General features: G+C 36.1%; 2 protein-coding genes across 4 annotated transcripts; both read right to left on the reverse strand.

Annotated features, from left to right (window-relative positions):
• Positions 1-4,001: 4,001 nt before the first annotated feature.
• On the reverse strand, positions 4,002-5,024 carry LOC103705864 (fasciclin-like arabinogalactan protein 21). The gene has a single exon (XM_008789748.2). It carries the CDS (start codon positions 5,022-5,024, stop codon positions 4,002-4,004), a length of 1,023 nt encoding a protein of 340 aa, XP_008787970.2.
• A 991-nt stretch (positions 5,025-6,015) lies between these two features.
• Positions 6,016-21,859, reverse strand: LOC103705803 (anaphase-promoting complex subunit 6). Of its 3 annotated transcripts, none has more exons than XM_026804164.2 (16): positions 21,525-21,859; positions 20,812-20,946; positions 20,186-20,262; positions 18,701-18,740; positions 15,835-15,880; positions 13,993-14,072; positions 13,673-13,854; positions 13,460-13,585; positions 12,392-12,466; positions 10,500-10,625; positions 10,042-10,111; positions 8,804-8,874; positions 8,289-8,402; positions 7,623-7,722; positions 7,124-7,159; positions 6,016-6,357 (listed from the first exon to the last, which is right to left on the reverse strand). In XM_026804164.2, exons 1-16 carry the CDS (start codon positions 21,771-21,773, stop codon positions 6,265-6,267), a joined length of 1,620 nt encoding a protein of 539 aa, XP_026659965.1. In that variant the 5' UTR covers positions 21,774-21,859; the 3' UTR covers positions 6,016-6,264. The 3 variants fall into 3 exon arrangements, with proteins under 3 accessions (XP_026659965.1, XP_008787886.1, XP_026659964.1); XM_008789664.3 differs by having other exon boundaries at positions 8,804-8,886; positions 20,186-20,259; positions 21,525-21,858; XM_026804163.2 differs by having other exon boundaries at positions 8,804-8,886; positions 21,525-21,858.
• Positions 21,860-22,680: the final 821 nt, after the last annotated feature.

The following is a 22,680-nucleotide window of genomic DNA, read 5'->3' on the forward strand; positions in this document are numbered from 1 at the left end:
TAAATTCCACCATACAAGAAAATTCACTCCTACTAAATTCATGATCCTCATCAAATTTTGTATTTCTAGCCTCAACAATTCTTGAAGTATATGAGGGACAATAAAACGTATATCGTTTGGAATTAACTACATATCCAATGAAAAAATCACTTATGGTTCTGTCATCCAATTTCTATAGGAGTGGATTATAAACCCTTCAACTAGATATGAACAACTGCATATGTGTAAATGTCTTAAATTTAGTTTCCATCCATTTCAAAAGATATTTTAGAAATAACCTTAAATAGAATTTTACTTAAGATATACACAGCAATGTTATTAAAGCTTCACTCCATAAGGATAATAGTAAAGTTGAATTTCTTATCATGCTCCTAATCATATATATAAGTATGCAGTTCCTTCTTTCAACCACACTATTTTATTGTGGAGCACCTGGCATCGTGGCATCGAGTATTGAGCAATAATGTCCTCTTCTTCAAGAAACTTTGCAAATGGACTGCGTACCTATCCTTTTTTTGTGCATCTTTCATAATATTTTTCACCTCTATCTGATCTTATAATTTTTACTTTTTGTTTCTTTTGTTTCTCTACCTCTACTTTGAAAATCTTAAAAGCATCAAGTGCTTCTGCTTTATCAAATAAGAGATATACATATATCTTGAATGGTCATCAATAAATAAAATGAAATAATTTTGACCATTCAGACATGGTGTAGAAAATGGTCCACGGATATCTATGCATATGATCTCTAGAAGCTCAGTACTTTTTTTGGCACCCTTAGTGGTCTTATTGGTCTGCTTTTTCTTTATGCAGTCTACACAAGTACTAGAGTCCATAAAGTCAAGAGCCTTTACAACTGTATCGTCTGCCAACTATTTAATTCTCTCTATTGAAATTTGTCCCAATCTCCCGTGCCAAAGTTTAGAGGAGCATTCATTAATAATACCATGTTTAATGCCAACTTCATTATCATGCAGAGCTAAAAGACAAAGTTCATAAGTGGCGTCTAATTCAAATTTAAATAAATTATAAAACAGAATTACAAAACCAACAATTTTTTTGTTTTTCAGAAAATCCATAACTGAACCATGAAAATTAAATTCAAATCTAACACAAACCAATCTTGAAATAAAAACCATTTTTTAGAAAATGATGGAACATAGAAGGTATTTACAAGGTCTAACTGAAACCAGATTTTAAAAATAATCTATAAGTCCTCACTACTTCCACATGCGAACACAGCCGATTTCATGAATAGGCGCTTTGTTCACTTTCCACTGGTTTTCTCAAGTTTAGAAAACCCTACACATTATTAGCAATGTGAATTATAATAGCTGAATCAATCTACTATATAGTATTATCAAAAGTTTCAATAAAACAAGATCCATGAGCATACAAATGTGAGATTACTTTTCTTTTCAAGTCATTTCTTATACTTTGTACAGTCCTTAAAATATCAATTTTCTTGCAAACATGGCATTTATCCTTATTACCATCTCGCTTTAATTGCACACATGCTTTCTTTTTTCAAGGAACATCGTTACTATCCTTAGCATTTTCTTTAGCACAGTTTACATAATGAACACTCGCAGGTGTCTCATGCTTCAATCTCTCTTCTTGTACACACATGGTCAGAAGTTGATCAATTGAGCATTTTCTTTATTTGTGTTATAAGATATTTTAAATGGTCTATATTATGTAGGGAGAGAGTTGAGAAGAAAGGCACTAAAAATGACTCAAAAATCTCGACCTCTAGGGACCTCAATTAAGCAGCAATATCCCTCATTTTCTTAATATGTTCTTGCACACTCCTGCTTTTGTCATGTATCATGCCCAAAAACTTCTTCATTAGAGTATTGGCTAATACTTTGTCAGAGCTTACAAATTGTTCCTCGATAGCTTTCATGTACTCTCTAACGTTATCGCATTCTAGGATTGAACCCCTAATGCTCCTACTCCCATAGGACTTAATGAGCGTAAGACTTAGACTATTAGATTGCTTTCACAACTCAAAAGTAGCCCACTCAAAAGTAGCCCTCTCATTTGACGTACTTGATTCCATAGGAATGCATGGTTCATCCACATGGAGAGCCAAATACAAATCCATACACCCCAGAGTCAAGAGAATCTTATCCTTCCAATCAGAATATTTATCATCCAATAATATTGGAATATGAGAAGAATAGTTAAGAAAAGTAGTAATAGAAATAATTGCACTAACTAAAGGCAAATATGCATCAATGCTATAAAACATAAACTTAATTTGAACTAACCAATTGTTAAATTCAACAGTAAATTCTAAACCTTCCTATGGGTAGAGGTTGAAAACATGCATAGAATTTACTTAATTCTTCATTAATAAGATTAGTAAACATAAACACCAAAACAAAATATTCCATACCTGTGGACCTAGGAAAATTCCTATTTTGATATTTAGTTTACTATCTTATTCCAATTAATGCACCAAAATGGCCACCTTCATGTAGCATCAGGTAATCATGCCAAATAATCATTTATCCATATGTGACTAAAATTGATTATACATCACAATGACTTAAGATTCTGTGGCTATTCCTAAGCCTATGATATCTCAGAACATTATATTATAAATAAATTATCAACTTATCCAAATGTTGATAAAATAAAATAAACAAACTAATCATGTAATGTGCAAAACAAACATGCTATTACATATAGGTTCCTGATGTCCTTAACTGTAAACTAAAATTTATAAATAGATCTCCAAAACTTATTCACTTATCCTTGTTTTCTTTATTCTGTTACAAGATTGATCCTTATGGTTCAGATAAACCCAAGCCAGATTGGTTCATGCAAACCGCACTCAAATTCAATCAATAATGTGTCTATCTCAATTTAATCAGATAGAATTAATCAAGTATTAAGAAAAAAGATACAAATTAAACAATAATGCAGTCCTAAATTAGATTAATTAAGTTCGAATTGACCAACTGCATGTGAAGCACAGTAAACCAAAATGAACTGAGTCAATTTGATTTGGTTTAGTTATTTAGTTAAAAGCCTAAAGTTATCAGACCATACCCGAAATATATACGTACGGAGATAGCTTCTATAATTGGCCTAATCACCCAAGTCTAGTAAGGATTTAGCCCAAAAAAGGTTAAGTCACTTTCTACAATGACCATTTAGAAAGGCTCTGAATATCCTATGGGCTAGGACACTTCTTTTAAGTTTAGGACACAAAAAAACCTCTCGTTAATACTCATCGAGTGATCCCTTTCAAAGGTAATAAATGACATAGAAATCCAGAACTGTTTACATTTCTTGACACTATAGATATTCTATGCTCCGAAACTATCAACAACGATAAAAACAGCTGTTTTGTTATTTCAGATAATTAATGGATACAAGGCAGCCATGAGTTTCCGGTCGCCAGATTGAAGGATGGACAAATAGTGGCACCGGTCGTGGCTTCACCATCGTCCGTTATTCCCCTTCTTTTTATTTTAATGAAAACAAAACAAAAATCTTGCTTGAAAGATATTCCACAACATTGTTTACAAAATTTCTACTATGCTAGAATAAACGTACAAATATGGTACATAAAAACTAACCGCATAATATCAAGATCATATACGATTCAAATCTAAATACTAAACAATAAGGCTAGAGGATGCTCTGATACCACAATATAAGAAACTATCTTAAGCAAAATAATTTTATACAGCGATGATATTAGTAATATGTACCTCCAGCTATAATTGTACGTATTTGATTAGAGACTATCCACACAAAAAAATTAAAAAAAAAAAAAAAAAAACGTTTTCTAACCTATGCCTCCATAAAATCATAAAATTGATAGCATCACAGGCTTAAAAATAGACTAGACTAGGGATGCTTATCAATATTATCAGTTTTCTTTCCACTAGCAAACTCCTTTAGGTAGGTAGTTACCGTCCAAAGTTGTCCAACTAATCTATGTATGTGGGCCACGTAGAGCCTTTTCCAACAGATCTCACACATCACGGCCCATCGTCCATGAAATCGACGAACTCGGTAGCCACCGCGCACTCTACGGAACCCAGCCCCTTCCCCTCTCCATAGATCCCGCCCTCCGCTGCTGCCGCAGACGGCTGAACCGGCAGGTAGAGGTGCGGGAACGGCAGGAAGATGCTATGGACCGCGATCCGGGCGTTGGTCACCACGTCGGGAACCTTGATCGGGACGTAGTTTATCCGGAGGCCGGAGGCGGGGCCCAGTGCCGCGGGGCCGGTGGCGACGGCGGCGGCGTGCGTCACCATCAGGTGCTGGCCCCGGCCCAGCGTCGGCAGGACGGCCCGCGGCGGAAGCCTAAGGAGGTCGGCGTGGGTCAGGAGGCGGTTGGGGACGACGTGGAACTGCACCTCCGTCACGTACGCATGCCCGCCGGCGAAGATCGAGGGGTCGTCGAGGGCGAACACCGTCATGTTCTGGAGGCCCGAGAGCTCCGCGTGCTTGACGCGCATCGCCAGGGAGAGGATGCTGAACCCGCTGTCGCGGAGGCGGACGATGGCGTCGCGCAGCATCAGCCGCACGATCGACGACCCGGGGCGATCGGAGGCACCGGCGGCGGCAATCTCCGGGGCGAAGGCGGGTTGGGGGTCCCCGGGGCTGCAAGAAAGAGGGGAGAGAGGGGCGACGAAGGCGCCGATGCCGTGGATCACGAAGCGGCCGTCGTTGAAGAGGTCCGGGCGGGTGACTTCGACGTCGTCGACGAAGATCTTGACGTCAGAGGAGTTGGCTGTCGATCCGGGACGGAGATCGGCGGCAGCTGAGGAGGAGGTGACGGTGAGGCAGCGGCCGGGGCTGGCGGTCTCGAGCTTGGTGCCGAAGGCGAGCTTGGAGAGGTACGGGAGGGAGAAGAGGCCGGGGACGAGATGCTCTCGGAGGAGGCGGAGGGGGGAACAGGAGGGGCAGGAGTGGAGGGAGTCGTCGGATGAGGCGAAGAGGGTGAGGGGGCCGGACCAGGCGGAGAGGACCGGCGAGTAGAGGGCGGGCACGGCCATGGCGAGCTCCTGGAAGCCGAGGTTGGAGAGGATCGGGGCCAGGAGGAAGGCCTGGTGCGGTTCTTGGGGAGGCGGAGCTAGCGATCCGGCCGCGGCGGACGAGAGAAGGAGGGAGGCGGTGAAGAGGGCGAGGACGCCCATAACGGAGGAGGAGGAAGCCATGGAAGCTTCGAGTGAGAGAGAGAGAGAGATAGAGGTGTTGGAGGAACAGAGGAGGAGAGAGGGTATTTATCGGCGGGCGAGGGTGGAAGGAGGAAGTGCCGCATGGAGCCGTACTTCCGTACAGCTTCTTGATTGGATTTACGAAAATGGCATGGAAAGGCGGGAAAGAGTTTTGGCTGGGGGGGACTTGCGGCGATTCCGGCTCCAGGTCTCGTAGAGCGAAAGACGTGGCAGTGAGCAAATGATACCAGGCAGGTCATATCAGATGCGGTTCATGTACTGCGGGACTTCATCTCATGAACCACCCACGCATGCCCAGGGGAAGAGGGCCACAAATTTCACATCCCCTGTGAGTCCTTTTGCTCGCATAACAAAACGGATCCCATCGAATAATTGCTGCTTCTAGTGCACGCCATTTGAGAAAACCATGCAGCACGACAGTGGAAATTTCATTCAAATTGCATTAGTCGGGGTCAATTTTTATTCCAATATACCCTGTGTATTTTCAAACGGAGCATGCTTTGTTACACTACTGTTTTTAAGGAGGCGCGATTCCATGAGATCGTGGATGTGGTGAGCTTATTAGCTACGGCTTCCAACCACAACTTTGCCAGGATCGCGATGATGCCAGTGCACATTCATTTCAATAGCCACCCCTAATAGCGTGACCTACTTAAAAATAGATTATTCGACACCATAACAAAAATTGGAACTATTGAGGATATGAGACCTTGCGATAGTTCTGCACACACGTTTATAAGCAAAATATCCTTTAAGTGACTCTGGCATTGCCAGCGACAATGATCATCAATCAATTGCTACTCAAATCTTAAACATAATATGGCTAAAATTGCACCTAAATTAGGTGTCATTTCAAAACTTTGGTCAAGTAAAATAGCTCAACAAGAGGACATAAAACTTGGAAAAAATGTGAATTCGCTTAAATATTCCAAAGGAACAGAAAAAATAAGATAATTTTACAGAATAATCAGTGGTATAAACTATATCAGGATCATTGCTGCCAATTGTACAGAATGTTTTTGTTACATACATCGGCTGATGCAGCAACATATACCATTCACTTTCTCCGGTTAGTGCCTCGGCATTCATCCTCCAGGGCGAATGTCAGCATTTCTGTACAAAACTGGTCATCCGGTTTCAACCATAGAGCCTGAAAGCATAACGAGATTTAAGTGGTTACTTAAGCTCGAGTAGATGGAACCAAAAACAGCACAACAAACGGACAAAAGAGAAACTGCAACTACCAGGGTGAGGACCTAATAAGATGATATAGCGAGCCCTTGTTAATACTTGCCACTCCTTATTTCCTAATTCTCTTGGATAGAAGTGGATGTAGAAAAGTACAGGCCATTCCCTTCGTGCACAAGCATTCATGCTGTAGTACAAGATGATCATATTCTAAACCAATGTCGGGGTCTAATCGGTCATTAACATATTCTGATGACATATTATATGTGGGTGAGAAATATAGCCTTCAGCCATTGGCCAGCTCAGTGAGAGCGAGGAAAAATACAAAATCACAGATGCAGACCTCTCAATACCATGATTTCTGGCTGACTAGATCACTTCTTCAATGGAATGCTCAATTTATCTGCTTAAACATTATTGTGTTGTCGGACAGTCCAACCTCAACTCTACAACCATGCACCTACCCCACAGTCCTCACCATTCCCTTCTCCCTGCATTCCAAGAGAATCTCCTTTCTTTTTCAATATTATCATGCTCTTGACGAGCATCCTAGAAGGGAAATAGCCCCTAGAAGAATTATTCTGCCATGTCCAGTCCAGATGGGCATACCCCGGGTCTACGAAATGCTGCTTCCTCATAAATGAATCTCGGCGACATCTATGTAATAATTTTTTTACTGACTTCTGTGAAATCACAATTACAATCAGAAAGTATTCCCGTTAATTTACCTTGTGATAATAAGTAATTGCAGCATCAAAGTTATCCTGCAAACAGAAAATAAATAATTGTGAGTAAACTACCAAATAAAGAGCTCTCAATAAAAGAACTTGTTCATTTAGGTGATCAACATCCCCAGTTTTGCGGATAAATTCTAAAATTTACTACTGGTGTTCTAGAGATGGAGCTTTCAATAGGTTGTGATCATCGTGTACTCTAGTGCATAAAGTTGGCTGTACACCAATGACAGTAGCCCCCAGTTTTCCACCCCTGTAACTTCTCTAATTAGTGGATGTCTCGGTACAGCCTTGTTAAGTCATAACTTCCTAATTTCAATTCACAATGCTGTTACACAGTCCGAGCATGCCACAAATAATGAGAATGTAGCAACTGGTGCAACTTTATAAACCACCTTTGTTCTCTTACAGAAAGCTTCTGTTTCATGACCGCTAAGGGATAAAAATATATAATACAGGCAAAGTAAAATAAAACAAGAAGCTGTGAAGATACCTGCAGGTGATAAGTGTAAGCCAGACCTGCAAATGCACTCAAATTTCGAGTTGAAAGAGTCAGCGCCTTCTCATAATAGGAGATTGCCTTATGGTACCTCCTGTAAGAATTATTTACCTGAATATCAGGGCTTTGTAATAAAATTAATGATCCAAAATTAATCTCTTTCCTCTTCAAATGTTACAACCAATCTAAACAGCATCTTCATATTCATCCTCCATGAGAAGAGAATTAAGCAACTAAATGATGTAAGAGCAAAAAACGAGTTGTATGGGATCCCTCAAGTGTACAACAATTATTCAGAATCTAAAAAGAGAGAGAGAGAGAGAGAGAACATCTTCAATATCTTGTATTGATTTATCAAGTATTATTCAGCAATTTTTTTGATTGTAAATAATTTTTATCATATGACAATCTCACAAATGCACACTTCATATAAACAAGCCCATGATTTTATCCTAGGATATTATATGCTTTTAAACTTCTATAATGAACTAAGATGATCAGAAATTTCATCACTAGAATTATGCAAAATCTTAAAGCAATATAATTAGAACATTAAAGCAATTATTGATGTGGCAGCCATCAAGAAAATTGAAGGTATAGCTTCAATGCTTGTTCGATGAAAGGTATGACTCAATATCCTGCAGAGTCATGTCAACATACTTTAGCTTCCTCTGTGCATGTGCAAGATTCACCAAAGTTGGTTCCCACAATTCACTTAGCGAAGATGCAACATGGTCCAATGTCATCTCAAACCATAGAACAGCTTTCTGATACCTATAAGCACAAGAAAGAGAAACAAATTTTCAGATGCATGTTATGCTTGAACGTCTATATTAAAAGGTTTCAAAAGGACTAATAAAAGCTGCAGACCATCTAAAGCAGTCAAGCGATATTACTGAATAAGATAAGTAACGCATGCACATCCATAAACAGATGCATGACTGTATATCTGACTGGGAGATGCTTATTAGACATCGTGATAGATTGTGCACATCCCTCAAATAAAAATACAAGTTCTTAGTGATAACAAGAGCACAACCACGCCAATTCTCAAAAACTTCCTAAACTAAAAGTCATTAAAATAATTATGTTCACACGCAAACTAGATGATAATTCAATTACCACAATAAAGAATTCTATCCAAAAAAAAAAAGCCTGGCCGGAAATTTTCTTACTCTTTCATGTGATAGGCTACAACTCCAAGCTCGTTGTAAACAAAAGGATCAGAAGGGCAGACTGCTTTTGCCTGCAGAAAAAACTGAAGAAAAGGCATACTGAAAACTTCAACAAGTTGTTTCTATTGTTAACTAAAATGAAAAAGATAGTATCACTTTCTAATTCAATTTTTACATTGTCATATATCTGATAAATTAAAAATTAAATTCATCACATAGAATAGATAGTTCCCTTGAACAGTTTTAAGGTAACTTATTTGGGAAATACAAGAGCAGGTTAAACTAATTGAGAAATGCAGAATATGGACCTTCCGTCGTGCATCATGAAGAAAAAAGTTAAATTAAATAGAGAACTTACACCATACAAGTATACAACAACACAATCTTTGTAAGATGCTAATCAGAACTGAAATAAACATAAGAAGGAAGTGTTTGCAAGATAAGAGAAAGAACATGCAGAGACACATATCTGTGATAAGTTCCAAACAATTGTTTACTTGAGAATAACCAAAAAATAAGAGAAAAGAAAGAAAGAAGCCTCCCAAATCCCAACACTTGGTTGCCACCTTCGCCATATTATGATGCAATAACTTATTTCTATTAGCCCCCATCTTCACCTTCACCACTCATTTGATAGTGAAATAGGACAGAACATGATCTAAATTTCTAGCAGTTTTTTCTTCGCATCTTTACTTTAGGAATTACACCAAAAATTGGATTTCCGAAGATTGAAATCACAACCAATATATTTCTTTGATTTACCTTGGACATAATTTACTCTCAATTTCATATATTGTTAGCTATGATTTATTAGAGCATTTTTTAAGAGATTCGAAGACAAGTGACCAAAGTTGAAACAGAATTCTCTCATGTAGATTAGGTTTTGCAGGGTAACAACAGAATCATCAACAACAAGCCATAACGCATACATGTGGAGCAGCTTATCAATCCTTTTCACCATTTGCTCATGTCAAGGGCTGAATTATCTGCAACATATGCTTTCTCAAGTCCTAACATTTTTATCAAGTTTACTACTCTCAAAAACATTTTATCCAGATTGATTTAGATCTTCTCTCTCCTTTCTGAGCGTCCTGCAAATAGGAGCCCTTCGTACAGGCACAACCTCCAGTATACCAAATAAGCACAGTAACTGAATAATAAAAAAAGTGATTGAGTAACGAATATCCTAGAACCACTAAATTTCTGATAAACTATCCAGTACAAAAAGTTACATATACCTGTTCTGCAAGTTTGAAATTGTGTGTTCGCATGTATTCCATCCCCATGTATAATGCTGGCAAATGGCACCTGTAATTACAGAACATCAAGAATTTACGTGCTAATCATAACAGATGCCTATAAAAGTTTTCCCTCTCAATCAAAAGCAGCAAAGCCATTAAATCCATTATTTGTTACTTGAAATACAGCCAATAACCTAAATGTTGCATGCCTTTGAGAATAAAAAGACAAGATTCAACTGCAACGACCATGAGAATTTAGGCTGTACTGTATTAAACAAATGAACAGATATAAAAGGTAACAACAGAGAGACCTACTAAAATCCTCAGATCACCAATCCTAGTAATGTACCAGATCAAACTTGGTACAGAAAAAAAGAAAATAGAAAATTTTGGTTTCATTTAACATGAAGCACTAGCAAAGCAGAAATCACAACCTATATGTGCAAGAATTTTACCCAGGAAACAAACGAGCTGCTGTGCGAAATGCAGACATTGCTTGATCACTCTCTTCTTGGGCAGCATAAGCATTACCAGTACCTATCCAAGCAGGAGCAAATGTCCCATCTACACTTGTAGACTTGCTGCACAATGAAATGCAATTGAAGGAGTGATAATTAATAGGATAAAAATTTCAGCCCATGACATCCTTACAAGCATTCAGTTTGTTCTGCATTATGAGGTAGATGGCCTAACGGTGAGAAGCTGAAGTGAATAGTAGATGTAGGGAAAGAACATAACAGAAATCATATTGAATAACTAACAATAAGCACCAAAAAAACCAAAACAAATGTTTCATAGCGAGAAATAAAACTTACAATAGAATAAATACATTATTAACAATCGCATGGCATCCAAATAATTAAAATACAAATGAGCTAGCCAACATTGAATTAAATCACCTGGCAGCTATTGCGGCAAACAAGTAATATTTGCAACATCAATCAAAATCAAACATCAACTCAGATTCCAAATTTAGTATCTGCAAGTGATATCTGTATGTGTTGTCTTCTTAGACACCAATTTTCATCCAGCTTACATTTTATTTTAACTGCTGGTGTGTCTTCAACAGCCCTTAAGCTATGGCTATGCAGGCTTGGTCAAAAGGTCAAATATATCAAGCATGATGGTGCCATTAGTTTTGTACCTCATCTTTATACATGCAAACTAACAATCCGTAAACACTTTTCTTTTCCTAGAGATTGCTTCTATTGGTAGTTTGATATTTGTAGGCGTGCTCCTGTTGTTTCTAAAGAAGATATATATTATGGTTTCTATGTGGATGATTATTTTGAGATGAGTTTCTTGTATTTCTATTTAGTGCTCTAGCTAGAGATATCAGCAATTCACTACATTACATACCCAATTTCAGAAATCTATCGAGGTCTTGTATTTAGATTCTAGGGGTGAGTGTTTACCCGGCAAGTTTCTTGTATTCCTTAACATCTGCAGTATTAGCTCTCAGCTCTCATCTCCAAGGGTGCCTGAGCAAAATAAATTTTTAGGTACATTGACAACCAGATGAACTTAACAGGTAGACAGTATTTTTGTTCAAAAACTTAGGTTTCAATGTTTTATGCTTGTTATTTAGAGGACAAAAGGTCCAAGGTGTGACACTTTGAGTTTACTCTGAACAAAATTACAGCAATAGCTCTCAGAAGGTGTGACACTTTGAGTTTATTCTGAGCAAAAATACAGCAACAACTCTCACAGAGATGATGTCAAGTTGACAACCGATCGTAAAAATCTTTTCAAAATGCTTCAGAGCTGGATACCATTTTCATAACTTTCTTGGATGATGAGATGTAAAAGCACTAACCAGCACTTTACTGCTTTTACAATCACATGCCAAACTGATGTTGTCTATTATTTCATTGACCAATCTCCTTCCTTTGCCTTTTGACCAATCTCACATGAAACCTTTTACTAAACAAATAAGCATGAAGCAGAATTGATTGTTTTTGGTAGATGACAGCACCACAATACAAGTTTTTTTTTCATTTTTTTCCTTACCAAACAGGGTAAGTTTTTTACCAGAGTTCTTCACCAGTCTCTAGAGTTGCCATTAATTCAAGTTATACAAGAAGTTGAAAACACACAGGCAGTATTTTTCAAGGAACACGATATGCAAGACAACTGCATGGAACTGATAGAGATAATTAGACACAAACTGGTATTTCACAATCACTTTCAAAAGAAAAAGGGGGAGAAGGGAAGGATAAATCAAAAGATGTAAATACATAAATGACGAAATAGTTGCCTTTTGAAAAAATAGCATTGGGCAACAAGTAAACAAATTTTATGGATTTTTTTAAAAAAAAAATCATCCTGAGAAGCATGCAGTACTTACCAAAAATATCTTCGTGCTTGGTCATATTTCTTGATGCAATAGTAGTAGCATCCCACAGCAAACCAAGATAGAGCTCTAGAAAACAATGGTGAGTTATGATGTCAAGAAAATGGGTGCATCTCAAGTCAGACAATGGCATCATGAAAGAACAAAATATAGAAACATGTGTGCAACAATTTCATCCATATTTAGACATTTTATCTTCAGCTGAACTAATTGTTAAGGATATATTTTAGAACATTGTGTATACTTGAAAGGCTTCACTCATGTACAGTAACTTGCTTTTATCAAACTTGAAGGTAACACTGCAATTCCTTCAGTTGAACCTACAACACTAAGAGGCAATCCAGTGAAAAGGCTATTGATAGAAAATCAAATGTGAAAGCTAGACAAACATCACTCTCTTCAGTTTATGGATTAGGTGTAGATTGCAACATCTCTCCATTTACTGAAATGTAAAAATGCTGTAGAAAAATCAGAGAATGCAAGATGGAGAATAAAGAAAGGTTTTCCCAACGTATTATTACTGCAATGATGTGTGAGGAAGACCCAAAAAGAAAGCAAACAAACATAACACTGGATCACACTCCAAACACAAGAAGCCACTTGTCTCCGTCAAACAGCAAATGATAGACCATATGTCACTACAAATATCATTTAAGATTCAGTCTTTTGTTAGATTCTTCATCCCTCTTGCCACATTTCCCACCAAACTGCATAAGCAATAACAACGCACAGCTGATGGTGTACAAGCGCAGGTAAGATCATTCTTTGTTTTTGATGTATGTACTACATAGGTACATCTAGGTAATTCATAGGAGAAAGTGGCAAATCTATAAGTCTCAATCTCTGCCCATGAATTGGAAACCTGCAGTAGATCGATTTACTTTATAAATAAATGAAATAAATGAAGTGGTAGTATGTATCAGGCTGTCATGTCACGTAGTTGCCTGTCTTAACATATCAGAAGACTCTTTATCGAGCAACCCACTTCAACATGGGCAAAAGATGGAACGAGGCAACAGATCAACAAGAACCATGAAACTATAAAGCAGGGCAAACACATACTTTTGAGGATAATCCTTGACCAAATTGCATGCCATCATATAGATATCATTTGAGCGGCCAAGCTCCACAGCAGCTGCCAAATAAACTAATGTGCATTTGGAATGGAAAGGGTCCCTTTCTAATAACCTGAAATAGATGCAGATTGGAACAAATTTGAAGAACTTCAAATCAAGTTAGTCAGTCAAAATGGTCAAAAGTTATTGAGCAACTTACGCAGAAGTGAGTTCAAAACATTTGTGATACTCTCCACATTGATGGTAGTATTCAGCTTTGCAAGCCAACAAGTCGGCGTTGTTTCTTAATGTGCGACCAAATGATGAATCTGAAGGAGCAGAAGCAGAAGTTTCTCTTTCAAGCTCCCTGAACTTTTCTTCTACAACTTGCTCTTTGTCATGCTTTAAAAAAATAAAAATAAAAAGTATGAAACTCATATGTGCAGAATAAAAGGCATCAAGATGTGTGAACTATGAAATCTAGTCATCATACTTTTCATTATCAAATACTATATTCACAAACACACCATAATATGTTACCTTCTTTATCAAGCATGAATAAAATGTTGATAGCCACCTATCATCTTTCCCAAATTGCAGAGATGACAACAATCTCGATTCTGAAACATGCCACTATGTTCAGTATATTAGGCTTTAAAATTCCAGATTTACACAGCTGCAAATTTTAAGTACAATAAAATCAGCAACTATTAATTAATATATAAGAGAAAAGGTACAGGTTTAAAGAAAATATCGAGCATATTTTCTCATGATACATTTTAACTAGTATTGCTAGAAATCCCATTGCGCTTGTTTAGGACAAAAGGTCCAGGCAAGCTGCTACCTAATATGGGCCTAACTCTTCAAACTCTCACTAAAAGCTATATTAATTAGAGAAAGTGAAAAATTAAAAATGAGGGCACAGGTACTATTTACAAGATGTAAAGATATTAATAAAATTCTATACTTCTAGAGCTTTTTCTTGTAAATTATAATGCACCAGATACATACATGTGGTTATTCATAAAATATATCTTGGCCACACTAGCTAACAGAAAACCTTTTACATACATGTGGTTACTCATAAAATATATCTTGGCCACGCTAGCTAACAGAAAACCTTTTAGCTTGCCAGGCAAGGTGTAGCCAACCAACTCATGTCATCCTCCAACTCAAGCATTTTTTGTCTATGCAAGATTGGAGTTGAGAAAATCAAATTAATAACTCCTACATATTTTAAAAAATGTCCAGAGAAGTAAATATACAATCAAAAAGATTTCATAAATGTAAGGCTAATCGTGATAATATCATAATATATCATGTTTTTCATGGAGTAGTGAAACAACAATTGTCAAATTTACAAAATATAAAGTACAATTATATTATTATTCTGCTTCTCGTTGTATTTTAATTTTAGTATACATTTTATTAAACTAGAGTGGATGAGCCTTGACACGATTGTAAGATTGCTCCACTGTGACCTGGCAGTCACAGCTTTAAAACAAGAAAATAGCCTCTCCGCATGCGGGGTAAAGCTACGTATATCTAACCCTCCTCATACCCCATAATGGCAAAAGCCTCGTGCACTAGGCCACCCTTCTTTATAAATTATGTTAAACTAGACAATAAACTATGGCAAGGTTCAAATGCATGTTTTAGCACATTGGCCAACGATATTTTGGTGTTTCATTTTCTTCTAGTCATTTCAAATAGAATGCATTAAAAGTAAAACATGATAAATTTCAATTAAACATAGGCCACTACAAGGAAGCAATCTAAGGTATTTTGATGCATCTTAGTATAGTCACACTTAATTTCCGCATAATGGCAATGCTATATTACTCTATAATGTTACAGCAGTGCTATTATTAAGCAATAAAGATAAATATTTAGAGATGCACGAAACAAATTAAACACCACACTTTGAACATAACCAGTGTAAGATATGATATTATGGATAATAATTAGAACATTGATTAGGTAATGGAACTTGGTCCAAATTTGTACAATTTGATCACAATAAATCCATTTTTCTTTAAACCTGCATATTTAGAGGAAAGCTGGAGTGCTTGACATGGTCTGTCTGTAAACATGCTAGCAAAGTGTCAAATCACATCCATACACCTTTTAGACTGGTCAGCCAAAATTAAACAGTTTGGACAAATTATAAATATCCAAATGTAGTTCCAGAGCACTACAAGTTATATGATGTGACATCTAAACAAAGATAACAATAGTAATTTTTTTGTCAAAATAATCTATAAATTGTTATTAACAATGAAACCTCTACCTCATTAAACACAATATAGTAGTGATACGAATTAAATCATATAATCATAAAGCTCAAATATGCGACGAACATGATCAGTTTTCTCATATTACCTTCCTCGCAAGTCAGCATGTAATTGTCAACCAAACATTCCAAAGCCTGAGAGATGCAATAAAAGGGCATAAGCCAGATGTAGTGAAAGAAGACAGCTTTCTTTACAAAAAAGCAATCATAGGAACATTTTAAAGTCCGTAGATACAAGTTCCCAAAACAAGCAAATCACTTTATCTCAAAGTAAAAGATATGGCAGCTAATACTGACCTTGGCTAGTTAACCATGCTAATTAAATAAGTTAAAAAAAAATAAGTCACTATTGTATAATTATGTTCACTATGAACTACATGCAGATAAACAAAGAAAATAAGAAATTTGGAGTAAAATTGGGCGCCAAGGTCAGTCATACCAACATTTATCGACCCACACCAATTGTACCATACTGTATCAGTAAAATATCAGTATAGTACCAAAGTTCTGTTTGGTATATGAGTCAAACAGGTACATACAAGTGCGAACCGAGTGGAACCGTACTATACCGCTCGATACCACTCCAAACCGGGGTGCGTGCTGTACCATATCGATCTATACCATCTAGTTTTGAATGGTACCATGATATAAAATGAGAAAAAAGAGGTCGAGAGCTGTCTCGGTATGGGATGCACACCATATCGTACCGTACCAAACCAGTAACGTATCAATACAATAACCGATAACAAGATTGCGGACCTTGGTTGAGTGTATTGTATTAATGGTCAAATTGTTCAACAAATGGTTCTAAAATTGTATGACTTTTACGAAGCTTGTCTTGTGAACTTATATTGTCAAGTTGTGAAGGAGTATGACCTTATTAAAACAAATAAGGGGAAACCAGTGACCCTGTAGAAACCAAAGTGATCCCAAAAAATAGGTATAATTTATTCCAATTTTCTTTTTCAATATGAAAATTTAAGGGATCCAGCTAAACATCATTTCCCTTGAAGTGAAATTCATATAGAAGCCATTTGCTTGCCTGTAATTGGACAGGATGTAATTAAAAATACTGCAATTGAATTGCATGCATCCAAAATAACTGATTGGATGCCTAAAATTGCAATTGTAGGTTGCAATTGAACTACAAAAAAACCCCAAATCTTGTAATTGGAACTTCAGGCGAAATTGGCAGCAATTCCAATTACAAGATTTGTTGCAATTGGAAGCGGCCCTTAAAGGAGTCCTCTCACCACTCTCCAACCAATGAAATTTAATATTGTATAATTTTAATATATTAAATATATGTTAACTATTTCTGTAAATATATTATGAATATAAATATGTTACAATGATATATAAAATTATTATAATTTTAAAAAATTATAATAGTGTATTAATATAATAATTGTTGTTAACATTATAACTATTTTTTATTATGATCATAATACACTTATCTTATTGTTATTAGTTTCATAGTGATTATTAATATAATCTATATAATATACAATAATAATTAAATTATAATTTCAATTCTAATAATTATTATTTATTATAATAAAACATATTATAAATATGTTTATGGTTATTACATTATATGTCATTACTATATTATCAAATTATTATAGTGATATAATTACTATAGCAGTTACTGTTACAGTAATTCAACAAATATTTAAAAATATTAATTTTTCCATTAATGTAATTATTATATTATCAAATTATTATAGAGATATAATTACTATAGCAGTAACTGCTATAGTAATTCAACAAAAAACTAACAATATTATTTTTTGATTAAAATACTTGTTAAAATATTATAATAATCATTTGATAATATCACTATTGTTATAGTCGTAATATACTTGTTTAACTATTCTTATTACATCGTAATAATTCTTACTACAAACTATTATAGTCTATGATCATTGTTATAGTATAATAATAATTATATAATAATTATTAGCTATTATAATACATATTATTGACACATGATTATAACATATCTAATTATTATAGTAGTAAAGATTATTTTATAGTTACTAACTATTGTTATAATAATCAAATACTATTTAATAATAACACTAACTTTCCATTATAACTATAAAAAATCATCATTCAATAATATAATTTTTTTTATTATGATCATATTATGCTTATTTAATTATTACTATTATATCACAATTATTCTTAATATAATCTATATAATATAATAATAATAATCATAATCATATTATAATAAATATTATGCAAGAATTAATAGCTATTGTAATAATATATTTAACTGATATAACATTAAATTATTTTATATTGACATAGTTTCTATAGTGATTATTGTTATCATAGTTCAATAATGATTTAATAATATTACTAAAATGATATGATAATTATTATATTAGGATAGAAAAAGTAAACAGATCACTATTTTCAGGGGGATAATCTCATCAGATCATTTGCAGGTTACTATACTTCTTTGACATCTTACAACCAAATAGATGCAAATGTATTTGTAGTTTTCATTTACAAACGCTAGATAGACAGTTTTTGCAACAACAAATTCAATTGTAGCATTTCAATTGCAGCCTGTATCTGAAGTGCATTCAATTGAATTACGGGCAAACAAACGGCCCCATAGTAAAGGGCTTAAGCTGTTGGCAAATTCTCAAATGTTGGATTTTTGCTTTTCAAAACTTGCTCAAGATAACTAGAACTGAAAGGATCATAGCACGGCTACACCATCTATAATCATGTTCCACATGGAGAATAGCTAATGAAAAAAAATACTAGGTATTTAGCATGTCGGTTCTATTGAAATGTATTTTGGCCAGTTAATCATGTTTTCATCTTCTTCTGTGTCAAGGGAGACCGTATCCTTCGGCCTGTCACCTTCAGCCTTTCTGTTCAATAGATGCTGATTAAACATATACTTCCACAAAAGCCAACATCTCAGCATACCTCATAGCATAGGGGATCTGCCTTAACAGCCGCTTTGTACCTGAGAACCATCAACAAGGCAAACTAGATAAGCATATTTGTGCAACATGCAGTGTCAAAACCTCATGACAAAACTAAAATTAGCAACCCGGAGAGGTGGAGACAATGATCATATTTCTCAAAATTATATGGCATTGCATCAAACAATTAATGTAATAACTAAAGCACTGAATGTAAATCAGATAAAGCAAGCTGCTTATTTGAACATGCAAGTTAATCATTGAAGAACAGCAATCCAATTTTCAGCATTTAAACAACTACCAGAAGTTGCCTAGCAATGCAAACAAAGATGATATTGTAAATAATAGATAAGCAAAGATAACACAATATTAATACCAAAATGAGGAAAATCATCGATAAAATATGTTTACATGTTTGTATGCCATCATCTTGTCATGAATCCAAAATGCCCTAAAGTTATCAATTTCTAATCCGACAGATATCCTTTTTTAGCCAGGCATGGTCTGCACCAAGTTTCAAATATCCTGTTTTCAGTTTGAATCAATTTGGAATGGGGGCATCAATCCAGACCCTGTTTCTACAATAAGACACCCACGATATGTTGATAATGAGTTCTACGTATTGTATATGACATTCCACACAAAAGCCATGAAGCAACTAGGAATTCAGCCGGGGTCGGTTACTCCTTTTGTCACTATTTGAGCCAATCAGCAGCAGTATTGGTTTGTATTTTGCCTACAGAAAAGCAGTAGAGCACAATGAAGATATGTTGCATGTCAAACAAACAGAACAAGAACAGGCCTTTAGTGGGTTGTAGATTATTAATGAGGTAAGGTTAAAGAGCCAGAGATTTTACAATAAAAAATCAATTTAAAGCCTCCACTATGTTTCCTGCTTATTTATAACATCATCTTTTCTACCATATATGCCATAAGAAATAGACATTTAAACACATTGTACCATTTTTTTAATTTAATGGTTTGCAGGGATTATCTCCCAAGTCTATCTAAAAATTAACTGTGCAGTCCTAAGATTATTTTAAAAGCAATATAAGATAACTTTGTTATACAGACATTTTTGCCTTTAGGGACAGTAAACTTTCATGCATCTGCCATTTTCTGAACATAGCTACTATGTTGATATTAAACAGGCATTCATTCCAAGTGTTTGACCAAATGGAGCTGAAGGCTAAAACCAACATGGCCTGAGAATTGAACACCATCCTGTTGGTCGGGTAACTGTCAATGACTCAGTTAACCTGGTCCTAGGTTGAAATCCATGATATTTTTACTACTGTCACTCTTTTAGTATATTTTGTACAGTTACATGTAATGCAAATGTGGACGAAAAGCTTGATTAGCCATGAACTACCACGACAATCATATGTTTTGAATGTGAGAGAAAGATGTCGTGCTACTGAAAGAGATAATGACACTGACAATCAAGAAAACACAGCTGCTGAAAGTAATAACAACAACAACTTACCATAGTCGGGCTTGGGCACGATTCTCCAAAGCTTCATATGCCTTTCCACGTAAAAAACAAATTGCTGCTGTAATCTGCTGAGAGAAATGAGGACTTGAACTTTGTACCTCAAAGTGAAAATAGTTTCACTTGGATGGAAAAGTAACAATCAATCATAACTAAAATTGATGCAGTTTAAAACAAACAAACCACAAAGGTATGAGGAGAAGTGGTTTCATGAAAATGGAAAGAAAGAACAGGATAGAGTACAGAGCAGCATGAGCATTCTACACATGCAAATGACATGGTAAAGCAATACTTCGTGGATGCTTTTTCACCCATATACATTATACTCCACGAGTTTGTTTAATCTGATTTGGGGTTATACTTTTCATCAAACAAAAAACCCTCCAATGGAAATTGTGTAATCAAAAATGAAAAATATAAGAAAAACGGAAATAAGTTTTAAGAAATTGTTTTTTGCAAAATAGCATTAGCATTATGCAGTCAAGGATGGCTCAAATTACCCAAATACATCCAAAAAACTTGGTCAACTATTTTTGCTCCCGCATACTAATGAGAAATCTCATTAGTCATGAATTAAATAGGCTTTGCATTATAGGCTGGAAAATAAAGTAACGTCTTACATTGATTTCATGATTTTCACCATCTTTGTCCAAGTACATTGCACTATTATCCGTTTGGGCATGAACATTCCCATGTTCATCGACTTTAGCATCTCCAAGCATCATCAAGCATCGATGCCAATCCTTCAATTCCTCCTAATCGAACATAAAAGTTGGGAAAAGGAATGGAAAAACATCAGCCTGCAAGCTTCATACATTCCAATACACAATACATCATATTATGATATTATAATGCTGCAGTAAAATCTACTCCAGGATATGATCAAATCAAAATCTAACACGTTCTTTAATTTGTTGTTAGATGGAAGTCTTATTTTTTACTATCTTCTTACAAAATACGGCAGAAAAATGTATAACCGTTTCATTCAAAGAAGAGGCTACTAACATATTAATGAATTTTTCGAAACCAGAGATTAAACTTTGTTGAGTTATTTTTAGATTGCTGTAGACGAAAATCAGTAAAAATTTTGGTTAACTTCCCAATAAAAAGATAATCATAATATGTTGGTTTTGGTGCCCATTCATCCATAGAAATACGCGGTTATCAAGAATGGTGCCCTTCAGCCAATTAGACAACACGTAGTGGGACAAAGTTCAGATGCAGGCCAGGCAATCGAAAAAATGCCCGATAAAACAAATGACCCCGGGATCAAGATTCCATGCCGGAAAGCGAATAAAAGGGAGCGGGAGCGAGAAAACGGGTGAGGGGGTACCAAGCACTTGGCGGCGAGGTAGCGGAAGCGGAGATCCTGGAGAAGGACGGGGGAGGAGTTAAGGAGGTGGTGGGCGCGGTGATACTGGCGGCCGAGGAAGAGGGCCTGGGCCTGCATGTAGATGTCGGCGGGGTCGCCGGTGGCCGCCGCCACCTTGTCCGCGAAGAAGATCGCCGACGAGTACAGGTGCTTGCTCACGCAGTCCCGAACCACCCCTCGAATCCGCTCCACCTCCTCCTCCCTCATCATGCCCTCTCCCTCTCCCTCTCCCTCTCTCTCTCTCTCTCCACAAAAAGAGAACGAAATTTTAAAAGGAAACTGAGGGACAAGAAGCAGGAGACCGGACCGTCGACATTTCGCTCTCTTTATTAGGGTTCAAAATAGAGTGCGGTGAGCCGGTGAGTAAACAATATTGCATCAAAGGCCGTGAAAAAATAGTTGGGCCTTAGGAAAAAGAGGGCCGCCCTAATTTTGACTTTCCATGGGAACAGCCATTTTTTTGTAATTTTACATAAAATAATCATCTGTTTTTTCATAGATTGAGATATTCTTAATCATATGGCATGCCAATATACGATATATATGAAATAAAATATATATAGATAAGCTTAAGTAAAAGAAGAGAGGAAGATAAAGAATCTCTCACTATCCATCATTACCCACCACCATTAGTCATCCTCATCATCATTCATTACCAAAAGTGATATACACAACCATCTCTCATCCACTACTTACCATCTCTTCCAATCTCCACTAGCACCTATCATCGTCTATCACCTCTAACCTCTAACATCATTAGCGATCTTTATAACTACCATCATTGAAAATTTCTACCATCATCAACTATCGCCTACAAAATACCACCCACAACCTCCTACAATCTTCGCATTAGCCATCAACATCGATAATCTTCACTACAACACATCATCATTGATGATCTTTGCTGCTACATCTATCTTTTGCAATTTCCACTATTGTACACCACCACTAAAAATCTCTACAACTACTTACTATCTTTATCATCACCTATTATTGCTAACGATCTCCACTACTGCCTACAATTGTTGATAATAGTTGTGGTTGCTAGTGATCCAGTTGAAAGTCAATGTAGATATTGGATGACAGTTAATGCATGTATTTTAAATTGAAAATGCAA

This window comes from Phoenix dactylifera, chromosome 15, assembly GCF_009389715.1.
Source record: "Phoenix dactylifera cultivar Barhee BC4 chromosome 15, palm_55x_up_171113_PBpolish2nd_filt_p, whole genome shotgun sequence".
NCBI lineage: Eukaryota > Viridiplantae > Streptophyta > Magnoliopsida > Arecales > Arecaceae > Phoenix > Phoenix dactylifera.